This window comes from Oncorhynchus gorbuscha, unplaced genomic scaffold, assembly GCF_021184085.1.
Source record: "Oncorhynchus gorbuscha isolate QuinsamMale2020 ecotype Even-year unplaced genomic scaffold, OgorEven_v1.0 Un_scaffold_1913, whole genome shotgun sequence".
Lineage (NCBI taxonomy): Eukaryota > Metazoa > Chordata > Actinopteri > Salmoniformes > Salmonidae > Oncorhynchus > Oncorhynchus gorbuscha.
Genome location: NW_025746562.1, coordinates 70,475 through 87,248, shown reverse-complemented (window position 1 = coordinate 87,248; position 16,774 = coordinate 70,475). Strand labels below are relative to the sequence as shown.

The 16,774-nt window shown below is 41.2% G+C and overlaps 1 protein-coding gene across 1 annotated transcript; it reads right to left on the bottom strand.

Annotated features, from left to right (window-relative positions):
• Positions 1-2,445: 2,445 nt before the first annotated feature.
• LOC124024533 (fish-egg lectin-like) lies at positions 2,446-4,628 on the bottom strand. Its single transcript, XM_046338454.1, has 5 exons — positions 4,489-4,628; positions 4,139-4,372; positions 3,747-3,964; positions 3,494-3,612; positions 2,446-2,883 (listed from the first exon to the last, which is right to left on the bottom strand). The coding sequence occupies exons 1-5, from the start codon at positions 4,541-4,543 to the stop codon at positions 2,742-2,744; spliced, it is 768 nt and encodes a 255-aa protein (XP_046194410.1). The 5' UTR covers positions 4,544-4,628; the 3' UTR covers positions 2,446-2,741.
• Positions 4,629-16,774: the final 12,146 nt, after the last annotated feature.

Sequence of the window (16,774 nt, the reverse complement as noted above, 5' to 3'; positions counted from 1 at the left end):
GGTACTCTACATCCCAGTGAGCACGGGCCGACGCCAATGTCCTCTGGACGTCTTTTTTTGGGTTCGTCTGGACCTGATGTTCTTTTTTTGGCCTACCATATAGATGGCCATTCATAAAACGCTGTTTCAGGCGACACTGTAGGCTACACCCCAGTAAACACGGATAAATGCAGACACCTTCTGGACATCTTTTTTTGGTCCTGTCTGGATTTCTATGTCCACGATTTCTATGGCCTTGATTTCTATGTCCACGGAAGTTGGTTTTTAGTCCGGTCCAAACCTAAATCTGAAACAGTCATAGATGTCTATGTTTGGTTCAGATAAAAAGACATCAAAACATGTTATACCTGATCATGTCTTTGATTGGACTGATCATGTCAACATCATACTTTCAAAATCTTAGCTAGCATGATATGTAGCTAGACAAGCAGTCATCATTATGAATCACATTGCCAATGTACTGGGAAATCCTTTTCAATCCTTATCATATGAAGATACATTATGAATAAAACATCTCTGTGCTCATCAGCCATTGGACATAAACGTTACACAAGTCAGAAATCACAAATTCAATAATTTGCTGCAAGTGCCGCAAAGCAATCACTATTTTCTTCCCTGCCTGCTATTCAGTGGAGAGGGTGTGTGGTCCAAGTCTGGTTTAAAGGAGGGACAACATCTGTCTGAATGGGTCTCATTATCAAGCTTAAAAGGATAAACATTCCCACGCAACATTATGGGCCAGAAAAGGTTGAAATCATTGGTCATGCATCAATCCAGCATGACTTCATCCAGAGAATGCCAGACTTTGATGACCAAGTTTGATGATGACAAAGTTTGCCTACAAGAGGGACTGCCACGCCACCTTCCTTAAGTAAACTGACGGTGGTGCACCTATTATTGAATATTATAAGAGCTTTTATTGTCTACATCTTTGCCCCTGTTATTTATCTTACTATTCTGACTTGGTGTATAGGGGGAATACAGTAAGAACGGCGTATTCTGTTTCTGTCCATTTCAAAAGGGCTGAATCAAATAGGCATATCAACTAATTCCATTTAAACTCGCTGATTAATGTCATAATCAAAATGATGGCTTCCCTCTTATCCAAACATTTTCCCCTTAAGCTGTATTTTGTACATCTCAATTGTTATATTACTTATATAGGTCTATCTCATTAGTATCTTGTTCATTATTTTAGGTAATGTTGGAATTATGCATTTAATTGTTTTGCTTACTTTGTGTATTATAATTAGCTCAGGTGTTTTTCTCCATGTAATTCCAGTTGATTTTGTGAGGGTTGTTTTGTTTGCTCAATGCGCTGTCTGTGAGTCGGTATATTTCACATAAAAGTTTAATTTAATGAAGAGTAAAGTTTAGGCCTCAACACATTGCTGAATTTATCTGAAATAACATATGAATTTCTGTCGGTGTCCATTTCGAAAGTACTAAAAGAATAGGCCTACCTTGTCGCAGCTCGTTTGCTAATGATCAGAACAAACATTGTGAATTTACTGAACATAAATGTAATAATGTTTGTGTATGGTTCAAAAGTCTAAACTCATGTCGGCATATGTTATTATTGAAGGAGAATGTGGTTCTTATCGAGTTACACAAATCCACAAGGAATCCGTAGAAACCATATTTATTTAAGCAAGTCTGCCATATCAGCTGTTTTTATAAAATGCAGTGAATTATGCCGAATTAACTGTATTGCTGCCAGACGATGCACAGCCTGGTCTCATAAACGTAAGTCTAGGACACTCAAATTAGTATGATATGTTAGGTTTGGTATGACACATGATTACTTAAGTCTGGGTGGATGGGTGGGCGCATAACGCGTTTGAATCTCATCACGGCTAGCTTTAGCAATTTAGCTAATTAGCAACATCAACTACTTACTATTTATTAGGTACTTCACAACTACTTAACATGTTAGCTAACCCTTCCCCTAACCTTAAACCTTTTAGCTAACCCTTCCTCTAACCTTAACCCTTTAACCTAACTCCTAAACTTAATCCCTAACCTAGCCTAGCTAACGTTAGCCACCTAAACAGAATATGTAACATATTGTAAGTTTTGCAAGTTCGTAACATATAATACAATTTATAATTTGTAACATATTGTATGAAAATGGTAATGGACATCCACAAATGAATACATCCCATACGAAATGTAACATATCATACTAAATAGTGGTCTCGGATTTACGTACAGAATAATACTAATTTCTCTGAGACCAGGTTGCCAGGCTCCGCTGAGAGCCAGGTGTATTGGTGGTGTAGTGGTGGTGTGTTCTACCAGTGTAGTGGCTTTGCTGGAATGTATCTCAAACAATTTGTTGAGTTTGCCTCACCAAGATGTACATGCCAAAATTGTCACTGGCAGAGGAACTAAAATCCCCCTGTTCAATATGAAAACAAAGAAACACGGAAATTACAATAGCTTCAAACTGAATGCTTTATTTTTACAGGAAATGATTATATAATGAGATAATAAGCATTAAAAAGGATTCCATCCATCTCAATGAATAACCTCTGAAGCAAGATCATTAAATTCAGTGATTACTATTGACAGAGATAAAGTACTGAAAAGTATAGTTAGTAGTAGGTTTTAGAATGAAGGATTCTTATGAACTGATGTTGGGCATTCTCAAGCAGAAGGCTGTTCCAAAAAGAGAGATCAATGAGTTAGCAAGTGAACTTTAGACAGATCCCGAACGGCATTCAGATGCAGAGGAGAGGCTAAGGTGTGCACACCATGGTGACTCCAGACTTGGAGATGACCCAAAGACGGCCCAGGTCATAGGTCACGTGCTTCATTATCATGCACATTGAGACATGGCTCCATCCGGTGCCCTCTGGTTTACTGGCTGTGATGCCGTCTCTGTGTTGAAGAAAGGGTTGAGGTTCATGTTTTAAAGCTTATCCATTTTTTTTAAGTACATCCATTTTTGGAATGTAATAATTGAATATAGCCATAGATTTTTGAAGACTAAAAATTCTGCCTCTTGAGCTTTATTCAACCACAAAAGAAGCTAAAATGTAAGCTTTTACTCAATTGTTTGTAAACAATGTTATTGTAAACAAACAATGTATAACTTTAAAAAACATGTTACATTTTTTTTTACAAATAATTGATCAGTCTTTGCATCTGTAGCTCCATGTATGAATTTGAGAGTGGTTACATTTCTCTAACTACATTCCTCAGCTGTTTACCAAAACAAGTGGTGGGGTGTCTGGGAAGTTGTTGTTGTTTTTATCCCAAACTGTAGCTTCACAGGACATCCCACTTTTACATACTTCATCTTACAATGTCTACACATTTCTTTATAAGTCCTATAAGTTTAGATCTGATTATATTTGACTGATTTTATTTATGTATCTACAGTATTTTAGTTGTTGTGTAAAGAGCTTCACAAAGCATTTACAGTAAGGATAATAATTATAATTAAAGGTATACCATTATTATACACATAGTTCAGTAGTAACCTTACCTGGTATAAACTTGGCCTGCAGAGTTGACCCCAAAGACACCACCATCAGTTGCCACCTCAATCATGGAAAGCTTGCCGTCAATGTGACTCCACCCGTTGTTTTGACAGTCTTGATTCAGCTGGAAACAAACAGATTCAATCAGGTGTTTTAGGACAATTACAACAGATATAATATGAAACAGTTTTAGAATAACTGACACTCTCCATCCTCTACTACTATACTCCAGCTCTCACACTCTTTCCCAGATCTTACACTCATTAAGAAGATATCATCATTCTTGTTGACTGCCCAGCACCCAAAGGGTCCACAGCTGTAGTACTTCACAGCTCCTGGCAATCCTGTCCATGGAAGAGGTGAGCCTGAACCCTTGTAGCCAACTGTGGCACTACGTGTCAGACAGAATGGAGTATCGTCCATGTTGGCCCCCGCAATAAACTGTTCACCTCCAGCATCCAACTGTTTCAGAAGGCCTGAAGACCACAAAGACAGACAGACGGACAAGCAAACAAGGAGCACATATCTGTGAGTACTGCCAAATGACCTACAAGTTTACAATTTAAAATGTTTTCAACAGCCTGATGATATCAGGAAAGCTGAAAACAAGGTGTCATCTGGATAAATATTGAGTAATTCTCTCCACTAACCTGCAGCTTGCACCCAGTTACCGGCTACATACTTGTAGATTGCATAGTCCTTGTTGACACCCCAGATCCCTGCTGGTCCTACAGTGATATGCTTCAGGGAACCAGGCAGGCGGATCCATTTATCACCTACCAGGTAGTAGGGGATTTGACTTGTGTCCGTAGCAACCACTTGTCCCAGTCCTGCATCGATCTGCATCAGATTCTTGATGTTTACTACCTCCTGACAGTCCCAGGCTTTGGAGACAAAGACATGAGTCGAGCACACAGACAACAAGGAGGATGACATTATGGAGTGAACTTGATGATCAATTTCAAGTTGATCAAGCATGTTTCAGATGATGGTTACTTACCATGACTGATGGTCAGGAGACAGAGGACCAATAGGACGGCTGCAGTGACTCTCATGATGTCTCTGTAGATCTACAGTATACGTTTGGTTGTACACCAGACTTCAATTGTCCCCTTGCAAGACTTTGAGCTTTTATAGCCCTGCACATACCTTTCAGCCAATGATGGCTTCCTGTTCCACCTGTTTAACAAAGAGATCACCTGATGACAAAGATCATTATTTTGTTCTTCTCATGTTTTCTGTGTTTACATTGTAGTATGCATTTGCCATGTTTACATTTTGAAATACAGCGCCTATAGAAAGTCCACACCCACCTTGGATTTCTTCACATAGTATTTACAAAGTTTACAAAGTGTATATGCCCAAATACAACAAGTCCTTAACCAACAATGCAGTTTAAATAAATAAGTATTAAGTAAAAAATTGATAAGTAAAAAATAAAAAATATTTAAAGAGCAGCAGTAAAATAACAGTAGCGAGGCTATTTCGAGGGGGTACCGGTACAGTGTCAATGTGTGTGTGTGTGTGGGGGGGGGGGCAGACTTAACTCAAAACTCAAGCAGACTTAACTCAAAACTGTAACTTGGCCACTCAGGAACATTCACTGTCTTCTTGGTAACTGTCACGCCCTGACCTTAGTTATCTTTGTTTTCTTTATTATTTGGTTAGGTCAGATTGTGACAAGGGTGGTTTGTTTAGTTTTTGTATTGTCTAGGGTTTTTGTATGTCTAGGGGTTGTCTAGTCTAGGTTTTTATATGTCTAAGGTTGCCTAGATTCTCAATCAGAGGCAGCTGTTTATCGTTGTCTCTGATCGGGGACCATATTGAGGTAGCCATATTCCTTGGGTATTTTGTAGGTTATTATTCTATGTTTAGTTGCCTGTTCTGCACTAGCCATATTCCCTGGGTATTTTGTAGGTTGTTATTCTAGGTTATTCTATTTTGTTTAGTTTAGCCTGTTCTGCACTAGCCATATTCCTTGGGTATTTTGTAGGTTGTTATTCTATGTTTAGTTGCCTGTTCTGCACTAGCCATATTCCCTGGGTATTTTGTAGGTTGTTATTCTATGTTTAGTTGCCTGTTCTGCACTAGCCATATTCCCTGGGTATTTTGTAGGTTGTTATTCTAGGTTTAGTTGCCTGTTCTGCACTAGCCATATTCCCTGGGTATTTTGTAGGTTGTTATTCTATGTTTAGTTGCCTGTTCTGCACTAGCCATATTCCCTGGGTATTTTGTAGGTTGTTATTCTAGGTTTAGTTGCCTGTTCTGCACTAGCCATATTCCCTGGGTATTTTGTAGGTTGTTATTCTAGGTTTAGTTGCCTGTTCTGCACTAGCCATATTCCCTGGGTATTTTGTAGGTTGTTATTCTATGTTTAGTTGCCTGTTCTGCACTAGCCATATTCCCTGGGTATTTTGTAGGTTGTTATTCTATGTTTAGTTGCCTGTTCTGCACTAGCCATATTCCCTGGGTATTTTGTAGGTTATTATTCTAGGTTTAGTTGCCTGTTCTGCACTAGCCATATTGTATCACGGTTCGTTTTGTTATTTAGTTCTGTTCAGTGTTCTCTCTTTAATTAAAGAGTTATGTTCACTTACCACGCTGCTCCTTGGTCTCCTCATTTTGATGACCGTGACAGTAACCAATCAGTGTAGATTTGTCTTAGTCCTGCTGAAAGGTGAATTCCTCTCCCGGTGTCTGGTGTGAAGCAGACTGATCAGGTTGTCCTCTATGATTTTTCCTGTACTTAGCTTCATCCTGTTTCTTTTCATCCTGAAAAACTCCCCAGTCTTTGCCAATGTCAAGCATACCCATACCATGATGGTAATAGTATTCACATGGGTAAAGAAGATGGCCTCCTCTGCTGAGAAAAACAGCCTAGACCAGGAAGAGCCTGTTGAGGATGCTGGTGACCAGCCTTTGCTTAGTTTCCGTGGTCTCTTTGTTATCTTTTTGTGATGACCAGACTTCAGTGTGTTTTTGATGGTGACCAACATAAGCCAGTCACCAGAATCAAGTCACGTCATGCTGGCTTGAAAATGGATGTTTAATACCTATCAGAATCTACCCAGAGTGGGGATATAAACCATTTTGAACTTTTCTTCTCACACAATATGCATCCAGAATGACTTCCAGGGTTAGAAATATCACTAAATACGACCCAAACTGTTGTACGTGATCAGACCAGCTTGACCAGCTTCGTCACCAGTATAACAGCATCACCATTATAAGCTTGTATGTGTCCAAAACACAGTGAAGGTTTGTCACCTGTGTCGAAAACACAGTGAAGGCTTGTCACCATTGTCCAAAATACACTGAAGGCTTGTCACCAGCAAAACCAGCTAGACCATGCTGGTCAGACCAGCTAGAGCATAATGTATACCACCTGCTGTCTACCACCAGGCTCTTGATGATAGTGTTCTGAGGGGTATGGGGTTAATGCCTGAAATCAATACACATATCTTTAGTGTTTGTCACATTCAGTTGTAAGAATATACTGTCGCATCAATGTACAAAATCATTAGCAGTTTTAACTGCATGAAGGACTATTACTGAGTCGTCCACAAACTACATTCTCGAACACTCTTTGAAAAAAGGTGAGATTTAGAACCGAAAAGGGTTCTTCGGCTGTCCCAAAAGGAAAACCCTTTGAAGAACCCTTTTCGGTTCCAGGTAGAACTCTTTTGGGAGGTCCAACATGGTACCTGTTATGCAGGTGAATGAGGACCCAAAAGCGACTTGGCGAAAACAGAGTCTTTAATCCAGTAAAGTAACTTTACAATCAAAAGGCATAATTCTACTCGTAATGACGAGAACAGACTGGAGACTTGATCAAGAACTGCAGGTTGCCTCGGGAAGGCACTGAACGTAGCAGACTCAGACACCTGCTCACCACGCAGCATCTGAGGGAAACACGACACGACAGGGCGATACATAGACACAGCACGGTGAACAATAGACAAGGATCCGACAGGGCAGGAACGGAAAACAAGGAGAGAAATAGGGACTCTAATCAGGGAAAAGGATCGGGAACAGGTGTGGGAAGACTAAATGATTGATTAGGGGAATAGGAACAGCTGGGAGCAGGAGCGGAACGATAGAGAAGAGAGAGAGGAAGGGAGAGAGAAAAAGGGGAACGAACCTAAAAAGACCAGCAGGGGGAAAATGAACAGAGGGAAAAGCAAAATGACAAGACAATCTAAGACAAAACATGACAGTACCCAAAAAGGTTCTATCTGGAACCAAAAAGGGTTCTACCTTGAATCAAAGGGGGTTATTCTATGGGGACAGCCAAACAACCCTTTTGGAACCCTTTTTTCTGAGTGTAGTGGCTACGACAGAATATACAGGATATATTGGAGTGGTGAGAGGAAGTCCCAGAGGTGAGCCTGTTGATGATGCCAGCTCCCCTGACAGGCACCCATTTCCCCTCAACCTCTGGCTTCTGATGGTAAAAAAGTCAAGTATCCAGCCCACTAGATGAGTCCACACCTACAAGTGAAAGTCACCCAGTAAAATAGTCCTTAAAATAGTCTAAATAGTCTAAATACAATATCAAAATGAAAAGTATAAATCATTTTGCATTCCTTATATTATGTAAAGCAGACTGCACAAAACGACATCTACACACACAATACCCCATAACGACAAAGCAAGATTTTGTTACATTTGTTGAATATATAAAACAGAAATACCTTATTTACACATCAGTCCCTTTGATACGAGACTCATTTTGAGCTCAGGTGCTTCCTGTTTTCATTGATCATCCACCTGTTGTGAATTCAATTGATTGGACATGATCTAGAAAGTTAAACTGTCTATATCAGGTCCCACAGTTGACAGTGCATGTCAGAGAAAAAACCAAGCCATGATATCAAAGGAATTGTCTGTAGAGATCTGAGACAGGATTGTGGTGAGGCACAGATCTAGGGAAGGATACCAACACATTTCTGCAGCATTGAAGGTCCCAAAGAACACAGTGAGATTACATTGATTGGACATTGATTGGACTAAATCGTTTTTGATATATTTTGGTATATTAGCTGTCGCTGTATTAGACTAAGCATAGGGTATTTGATGTTAAAATGTTGAAGATTAAATGGTGCTGGAATAGTGGAGGCAGCTCCTGTTTATTTTTTCATACTTGCGGTAACGTGGTTCTAAATCAATAGTTGTTTAGTGGTCATTAAATGTCAGACAAAATGTCAGACAAATGAACTTCCTTGACCATGCTGTTTGTCGTGTCAATGTTTGTTAGATGCAATATGCTTTGTGGACAGAGATTGCTATCTGGTTTCAAGATGAACAAAGGTGTGGTTGAATTTATTTTGTCACAGTGTATTCTTATTGCCTCAGCCTTAGGCATATATATCAGGGTCGCAAGGCATATGAACTAACAGGTTATACAACTCAAACAACTATTTTTTAAATATATTTATTTTACCTTTTTTAACTAGGCAAGTCAGTTAAGAACAAATTCTTTTTTTCAATGACAGCCTAGGAACAGTGGATTAACTGCCTTGTTCTGGGGCAGAACGACAGATTTGTACCTTTGTCAGCTCGGGGATTTGAACTTACAACCTTTCGGTGACTAGCCCAACGCTCTAGGCTACCCTGCCGCCCCTATCACAACTATGACAACATAGGTTGTAATATGGCTTTTTTTCTGGCTTCCCCAGTGATATTACCTTCGCACCTCTACTGTATGTTTTGCTCAGTCTGGCAGTAACCCAGAACTACCAGAGACAGAGGATCTCTCTTTCGGCTGCTGATGACAGACACTGCATGTAAATTGTTCTACTACACCCTAAAACCTTATACAGTATGTACACATAGCATTTGTCTTCATTTGTCAGATTAACTCTTTCTGTAGAATAACTGTTTACTCCTTTTTCTTCTTCTCTGAACCAGTCAGGCAACAATACATACTGTACTTGTGGTAGGTAGCCAGTGGCTAAGGAATTAGACCTGTGGCCCAAAAAGTGTCCTGTTCGAATCCCGGGCTGGCCGCTGGAATAAACAGGCGGAATTGATTTCACAACTGAAGGGCTGCTGGGTTCACATCCTCAAAACATTCCCTTGATGTTGGGACCTTGAGCAAAGTCCCCGATAACCCCACAACATGTTTTCTATCCAGGGTGCTGCACTACAGATTGAACTTGTGCTCCTCTCAACTGTATGTGTGATGTCTGCTGTTTGGGGGGTGAGTACGGAGCAGAAGACATATTTTGGTTGTTCGCTCTAACTAATGGACAAAGTTGTATTGTAAAGAAGTCAGCCAGAGTTGACGTGGGCCATAGTAAAAACAAATGTATGCTTCCCCTGGCGACCATTGCAAAACTATCTTTACTCCACACACAGAGACGTGTACATAGCTCTCCCCCGCCCTCCATTTGGCAAATCTGACCATAATTCCATCCTCTCGTCATGCCCTGACCTTAGAGATCCCAATTATTCTCTATGTTTGGTTAGGTCAGGGTGTGGCTCGGTGGAAAGTCTATGTTTTCTATTTCTTTGTTTTGGCCGAGTGTGGTTCCAAATCAGAGGCAGCTGTCTATCGTTGTCTCTGATTGGGGATCACATATAAGTTGTCATTTTCCGTTTGGTTTTTGTGGGATCTTGTTTTCTGTTTCGCTTCTGTACCTGACAGAACTAGATGCTTTTGTTTTCAAAAGTTATTTTGTTTGAGTGTTGTTTTGAAAATAAAAATCATGAACACTTTGAGGAGTATACCACATCAGTCACTGTTTTCATCAATAAGTGCATCGATGATGTCGTCCCCACAGTGACTAGTACATATTCCAACCAGAAGCTTTGGATTACAGGCAACATCCGCACTGAGCTAAAGGGTAGAGCTGCCGCTTTCAAGGAGCAGGATTCCAACCCGGAAGCTTATAAGAAATCCTGCAATGCCCTCCAGCGCACAATCAAACAGGCAAAGCGTCAATACAGGACTAACATTGAATCGTACTACACCAGCTCGTCGAATGTTGCAGGGCTTGCAAACTATTACAGACTACAAAGGGAAGCACTGTAACACTGAAACATGCATGAGAGCATCAGCTGTTCCGGATGACTGTGTGATCACTCACTCCATAGCCGATGTGAGTAAGACCTTTAAATATGTCAACATTCACAAGGCACCGGGCCAGATGGATTGCAAGGACGTGTACTCCGAGCATGCGCTGATCAACTGGCAAGTGTCTTCACTGACATTTTCAACCCTTTCCTGACTGAGTCTGTAATATCAACATGTTTCAAGCAGAATCCCATAGTCCCTGTGCCCAAGAACACTAAGGTAACCTGTCTAAATGACTACCAACCCGTAGCACTCACGTCTGGCTCACATCAACACCATTATCCCAGAAACCCTAGAACCACTCAGATTTTCATACTGATGATGCAATCTCTATTGTACTGCCCTTTGCCACCTGCACAAAAGGAATACCTATGTGAGAATGCTATTCATTTACGACAGCTCAGCCTTCAACACCATAGTGCCCTCAAAGCTCATAACTTAGCTAAGGAACCTGGCAATTAACACCTCCCTCTGTAACTGGATCCTGGACTTCCTGATGGGCCGCCCCCAGGTGTTAAAGGTAGGTAACAAAACATATGTCACGCTGATCCTCAACACGGGCGCCCCTCAAGGGTGCGTGCTCAGTCCCCTCCTGTACTCCCTGTTCACTCAGGACTGCAGTGCCAGGCACAACTCCAACACCATCATTAAATTTGCAGATGACACAACAGTACGACAGCCTATAGGGAGGAGGTGCCAGGACAACAGCCTCTCCCTCAACATGATAAAGACAAAGAAGATGATTGTGGACAACAGGAAAGGGAGGACTGAGCACGCCCCTATTCTCGTCGACAGGGCTGTAGTGGAGCAGGTTGAGAGCTTCAAGTTCCTTGGTATCCACATCACCAACAAACTATCATGGTCCAAACACACTAAGACATTTGTGAACTAGAATTATTTCTCCATGCAAGACAAGAACGTGGGCTCTATCAAATCTGCCCCAAGTAGCCACAGACCAGATAAACAGATAAAACAATCTCACAAGAGTAGGCAGGGTAAACCCTCACAATTTATATTAGTTCCATGTATAGTACAAAAAGAAGTATAAAAAACATCAATAATCAATATGCAGAAACAGTTTGTGATCCGTTGATAAGTTAATGTACTCTGATTACTTGTTTTATTTGTTAACTAACACAATTATACTCTCTTTGTTTGCAAACTTCAATATTTAAGTTCAAAATAGTTTTACATTGAGCAGAAATCATTGGGTTGATGGAGTATTCCATGTCAGCTGAACAATTACTCAATTTTAATTACAGCCATATCGAAGCTCACTGGACTTTTCCCAAGTGAAATGTTTTAAAGTGTACATTTAGGTAAGATGTTTATGTCGTGTCTGTGACTGAACTATTTGAACATTGATTAATGACTAGTTATGGGATGCCTATTATTCTGTGTAGTTATGGGATGCTGATTGCTCAACATTGAACTACGAACATTGGAACATTGACTGAGTGCCTAGTTATTGGACACTGATGGTAGATTGAGCTATGATCATGATGTATTATGAGAGATGATGAGCTGTGACAAGGATTGCATTCTCAAATGCCTTGTTCATACAGAATGATGGATGTTTTTGCCCACTACTAATTATTATTCCAGACGTGGAGACGACCCAAAGACGACCCAGGTCGTAGGTCACGTGCTTCATGCACATCAGGGATTTACATTAATGTCTGAAAGGCACCTGCCCATTGGACAAGTCAGGAGTATTTTTTGGTTAACTGAAGATTGGATCAGTTGCCTGAAAATGTAAATGGGCTGTTCACACTCAGAATTGTCTTTTAACTACACATAGGGCTAAAAAAAAAACTCATGTAATTCTGCCCAAAAACCATTACAATTGCTCTCAAACAGTGGCACATGGGCTTTTTAGGTGAGCACTGATGTCGCCCTGTGATAAGGCAGGGGTACAAAATATTTTGCATGTTCATTCCCAGCGGCCCCTTTGTTGGCATCGCTGTGACGCTCCACCAACAAATGATGTAGCAGATAGAGCCAGGGTGAGACATAAGCCATTCACAAAAACTCTAGGCTATTACACAACTTTTTATGATTACCGCATGTTAGAGACATGACAAATGAATGGTGAATGAATTTGAAAAATAATGGTATAGCCTACACTCAAATACGATATGGTTCAACAAGAACATTGACATTTTGCCAAGGCAGAGATGAGTGGCTGACCCCGAAATGCGCGGCAACAGTAGTGGACGTATAAATTCTTCCCTGGTGACAGTAGCCAAATTTGACATTAAACGTTTTGGTGTTTTGTGAAAAAGATGTCTCTTTCCACTGACCACTATTTGAAAGCTGGAAATATCTTGCAAGTGGATAAACATGTGCGGGTGGCCTATGAAGGAGCCCTTTGAAATGATAGTTTGACAATCAGATGAAAAAATTATTGATTTGTTATGTTTATTCCACATTAAAATGTAACATATTTAAACATATAAGTTAAACAAAAAATATTTTTGACTAGGCCCACAAAGATCCTTAGGGACTGTATATGTAATTCTATGATTAAGCCCATAAAAAATGTTGGTTCACGCACTTGATCCCGTACCTGGATATAGTATATGGTAGAAATAGTATTTAGCCTTTTCTGTAGCCTACAGGCAGGAGATAAAATGTATGACACAACAGCCTGTTTTACAAACGGTGGCTCTAACACATTATTTATACATTTCCTTTGATGGCCTACATGGTACTCTACATCCCAGTGAGCACGGGCCGACGCCAATGTCCTCTGGACGTCTTTTTTTGGTCCTGTTGGACCTGATGTTCTTTTTTTGGTGTTTCACAATGGTAGGCCTACCATATAGATGGCCATTCATAAAACGCTGTTTCAGGCGACACTGTAGGCTACACCCCAGTAAACACGGATAAATGCAGACCCCTTTTGGACATCTTTTTTTGGTCCTGTCTGGATTTCTATGTCCTTGATTTCTATGGCCTTGATTTCTATGTCCACGGAAGTTGGTTTTTAGTCCGGTCCAAACCAAAATCTGAAACAGTCATAGATGTCTATGTTTGGTTCAGATAAAAAAGACGTCAAAACATGTTATACCGTAGCTTTGATTGGACTGATCATGTCAACATCATACTTTCAAAATCTTAGTTATACCACCTTCCGGAGACACCTGAAACCCCACCTAGCTTTGATTGGACTGATCATGTCAGTTCCACTGGATGTCATATCATAGTCTTTCAAAATCTTAGCTAGCATGATAGCTAGCTAGACAAGCAGTCATCATTATGAATCACATTGCCAATGTACTGGGAAATCCTTTTCAATCCTTATCATATGAAGATACATTATGAATAAAACATCTCTGTGCTCATCGGCCATTGGACATAAACGTTACACAAGTCAGAAATCACAAATTCAATAATTTGCTGCAAGTGCCGCAAAGCAATCACTATTTTTCTTCCCCTGTCTGCTATTCAGTGGAGAGGGTGTGTGGTCCAGGTCTGGTTTAAAGGATGGACAACATCTGTCTGAATGGGTCTCATTATCAAGCTTAAAAGGATAAACATTCCCACGCAACATTATGGGCCAGAAAAGGTTGAAATCATTGGTCATGCATCAATCCAGCATGACTTCATCCAGAGAATGCCAGACTTTGATGACCAAGTTTGATGATGATAAAGTTTGCCTACAAGAGGGACTGCCACCTTCCTTATGTAAACTGACGGTGGTGCACCTATTATTGAATATTGTAAGAGCTTTTATTGTCTGCATCTTTGCCCCTGTTATTTATCTTACTATTCTGACTTGGTGTATAGGGGGAATACAGTAAGAACGGCGTATTCTGTTTCTGTCCATTTCAAAAGGGCTGAAACAAATAGGCATATCAATTAATTCCATTTAAACTCGCTGATTTAATGTCATAATCAGAATGCTTGCTTCCCTCTTATCCACAACTTTTTCCCTTATACTGTATTTTGTACATCTCAATTGTTATATTGTATATATAGGTCTATCTCATTAGTATCTTGTTCATTATTTTAGGTAATGTTGGAATTATGCATTTAATTGTTTTGCTTACTTTGTGTATTATAATTAGCTCAGGTATTTTTCTCCATGTAATTCCAGTTGATTTTGCGAGCGTTGTTTTGTTTGCTCAATGCGCTGTCTGTGAGTCGGTATATTTCACATAAAAGTGAATCCTCAGGATTGTATTTTCCTTCCTTTTTAGACCACAAATGCCTCATAAAATATTTCAAATTTCAGGCTAACATTACATTTACGTTACATTTAAGTCATTTAGCAGACGCTCTTATCCAGAGCGACTTACAAATTGGTGCATTCATCTTATGACATCCAGTGGAACAGCCACTTTACAATAGTGCATCTAAATCTTTTAAGGGGGGGGTGGGTAGAAGGATTACTTTATCCTATCCTAGGTATTCCTTAAAGAGGTGGGGTTTCAGGTGTCTCCGGAAGGTGGTGATTGATTCCGCTGTCCTGGCGTCGTGAGGGAGTTTGTTCCACCATTGGGGGGCCAGAGCAGCGAACAGTTTTGACTGGGCTGAGCGGGAACTGTACTTCCTCAGTGGTAGGGAGGCGAGCAGGCCAGAGGTGGATGAATGCAGTGCCCTTGCTTGGGTGTAGGGCCTGATCAGAGCCTGGAGGTACTGAGGTGCCGTTCTCCTCACAGCTCCGTAGGCAAGCACCATGGTCTTGTAGCGGATGCGAGCTTCAACTGGAAGCCAGTAGAGAGAGCGGAGGAGTGGGGTGACGTGAGAGAACTTGGGAAGGTTGAACACCAGACGGGCTGCGGCGTTCTGGATGAGTTGTAGGGGTTTAATGGCACAGGCAGGGAGCCCAGCCAACAGCGAGTTGCAGTAATCCAGACGGGAGATGACAAGTGCCTGGATTAGGACCTGCGCCGCTTCCTGTGTGAGTCAGGGTCGTACTCTGCGGATGTTGTAGAGCATGAACCTACAGGAACGGGCCACCGCCTTGATGTTAGTTGAGAACGACAGGGTGTTGTCCAGGATCACGCCAAGGTTCTTAGCGCTCTGGGAGGAGGACACAATGGAGTTGTCAACCGTGATGGCGAGATCATGGAACGGGCAGTCCTTCCCGGGAGGAAGAGCAGCTCCGTCTTGCCGAGGTTCAGCTTGAGGTGGTGATCCGTCATCCACACTGATATGTCTGCCAGACATGCAGAGATGCGATTCGCCACCTGGTCATCAGAAGGGGAAAGGAGAAGATTAATTGTGTGTCGTCTGCATAGCAATGATAGGAGAGACCATGTGAGGTTATGACAGAGCCAAGTGACTTGGTGTATAGCGAGAATAGGAGAGGGCCTAGAACAGAGCCCTGGGGGACACCAGTGGTGAGAGCGCGTGGTGGGGAGATAGATTCTCGCCACGCCACCTGGTAGGAGCGACCTGTCAGGTAGGACGCAATCCAAGCGTGGGCCGCGCCGGAGATGCCCAACTCGGAGAGGGTGGAGAGGAGGATATGATGGTTCACAGTATCGAAGGCAGCCGATAGGTCTAGAAGGATGAGAGCAGAGGAGAGAGAGTTAGCTTTAGCAGTGCGGAGCGCCTCCGTGATACAGAGAAGCGCAGTCTCAGTTGAATGACTAGTCTTGAAACCTGACTGATTTGGATCAAGAAGGTCATTCAGAGAGAGATAGCGGGAGAGCTGGCCAAGGACGGCACGTTCAAGAGTCTGCCATATCAGCTGTTTTTATAAAATGCAGTGAATTATGCTGAATTAACTGTATTGCTGCCAGACGATGCACGGCCTGGTCTCATAAACTTAAGTCTGGGACACTCAAATTAGTATGATATGTTAGGTTCGGTTTGACACATGATTACTTAAGTCTGGGTGGATGGGTGGGCGTATAACGTGTTTGAATCACATCACGGCTAGCTTTAGCAATTTAGCTAATTAGCAACATCAACTACTTACTATTTATTAGGTACTTCACAACTACTTAACATGTTAGCTAACCCTTCCCCTAACCTTAAACCTTTTAGCTAACCCTTCCTCTAACCTTAACCCTTTAACCTAACTCCTAAACTTAATCCCTGACCTAGCCTAGCTAACATTAGCCAGCTAGCTAACGTTAGCCACCTAAACAGAATATGTAAACATATTGTAAGTTTTGCAAGTTCGTAACATATAATACAATTTATAATTTGTAACATATTGTATGAAAATGGTAATGGACAGCCACAAATG

Coding starts and splice junctions, on each gene's coding strand:
- LOC124024533 (XM_046338454.1), bottom strand. CDS start 4,543: ATGAGAGTCACTGCAGCCGTCCTATTGGTCCTCTGTCTCCTGACCATC. Junction 3,613..3,746: donor ATGATATCTTCTTAATGAGT/GTAAGATCTGGG, acceptor GTTTGTTTCCAG/CTGAATCAAGACTGTCAAAA. Junction 2,884..3,493: donor GCAGGCCAAGTTTATACCAG/GTAAGGTTACTA, acceptor TCTTCAACACAG/AGACGGCATCACAGCCAGTA.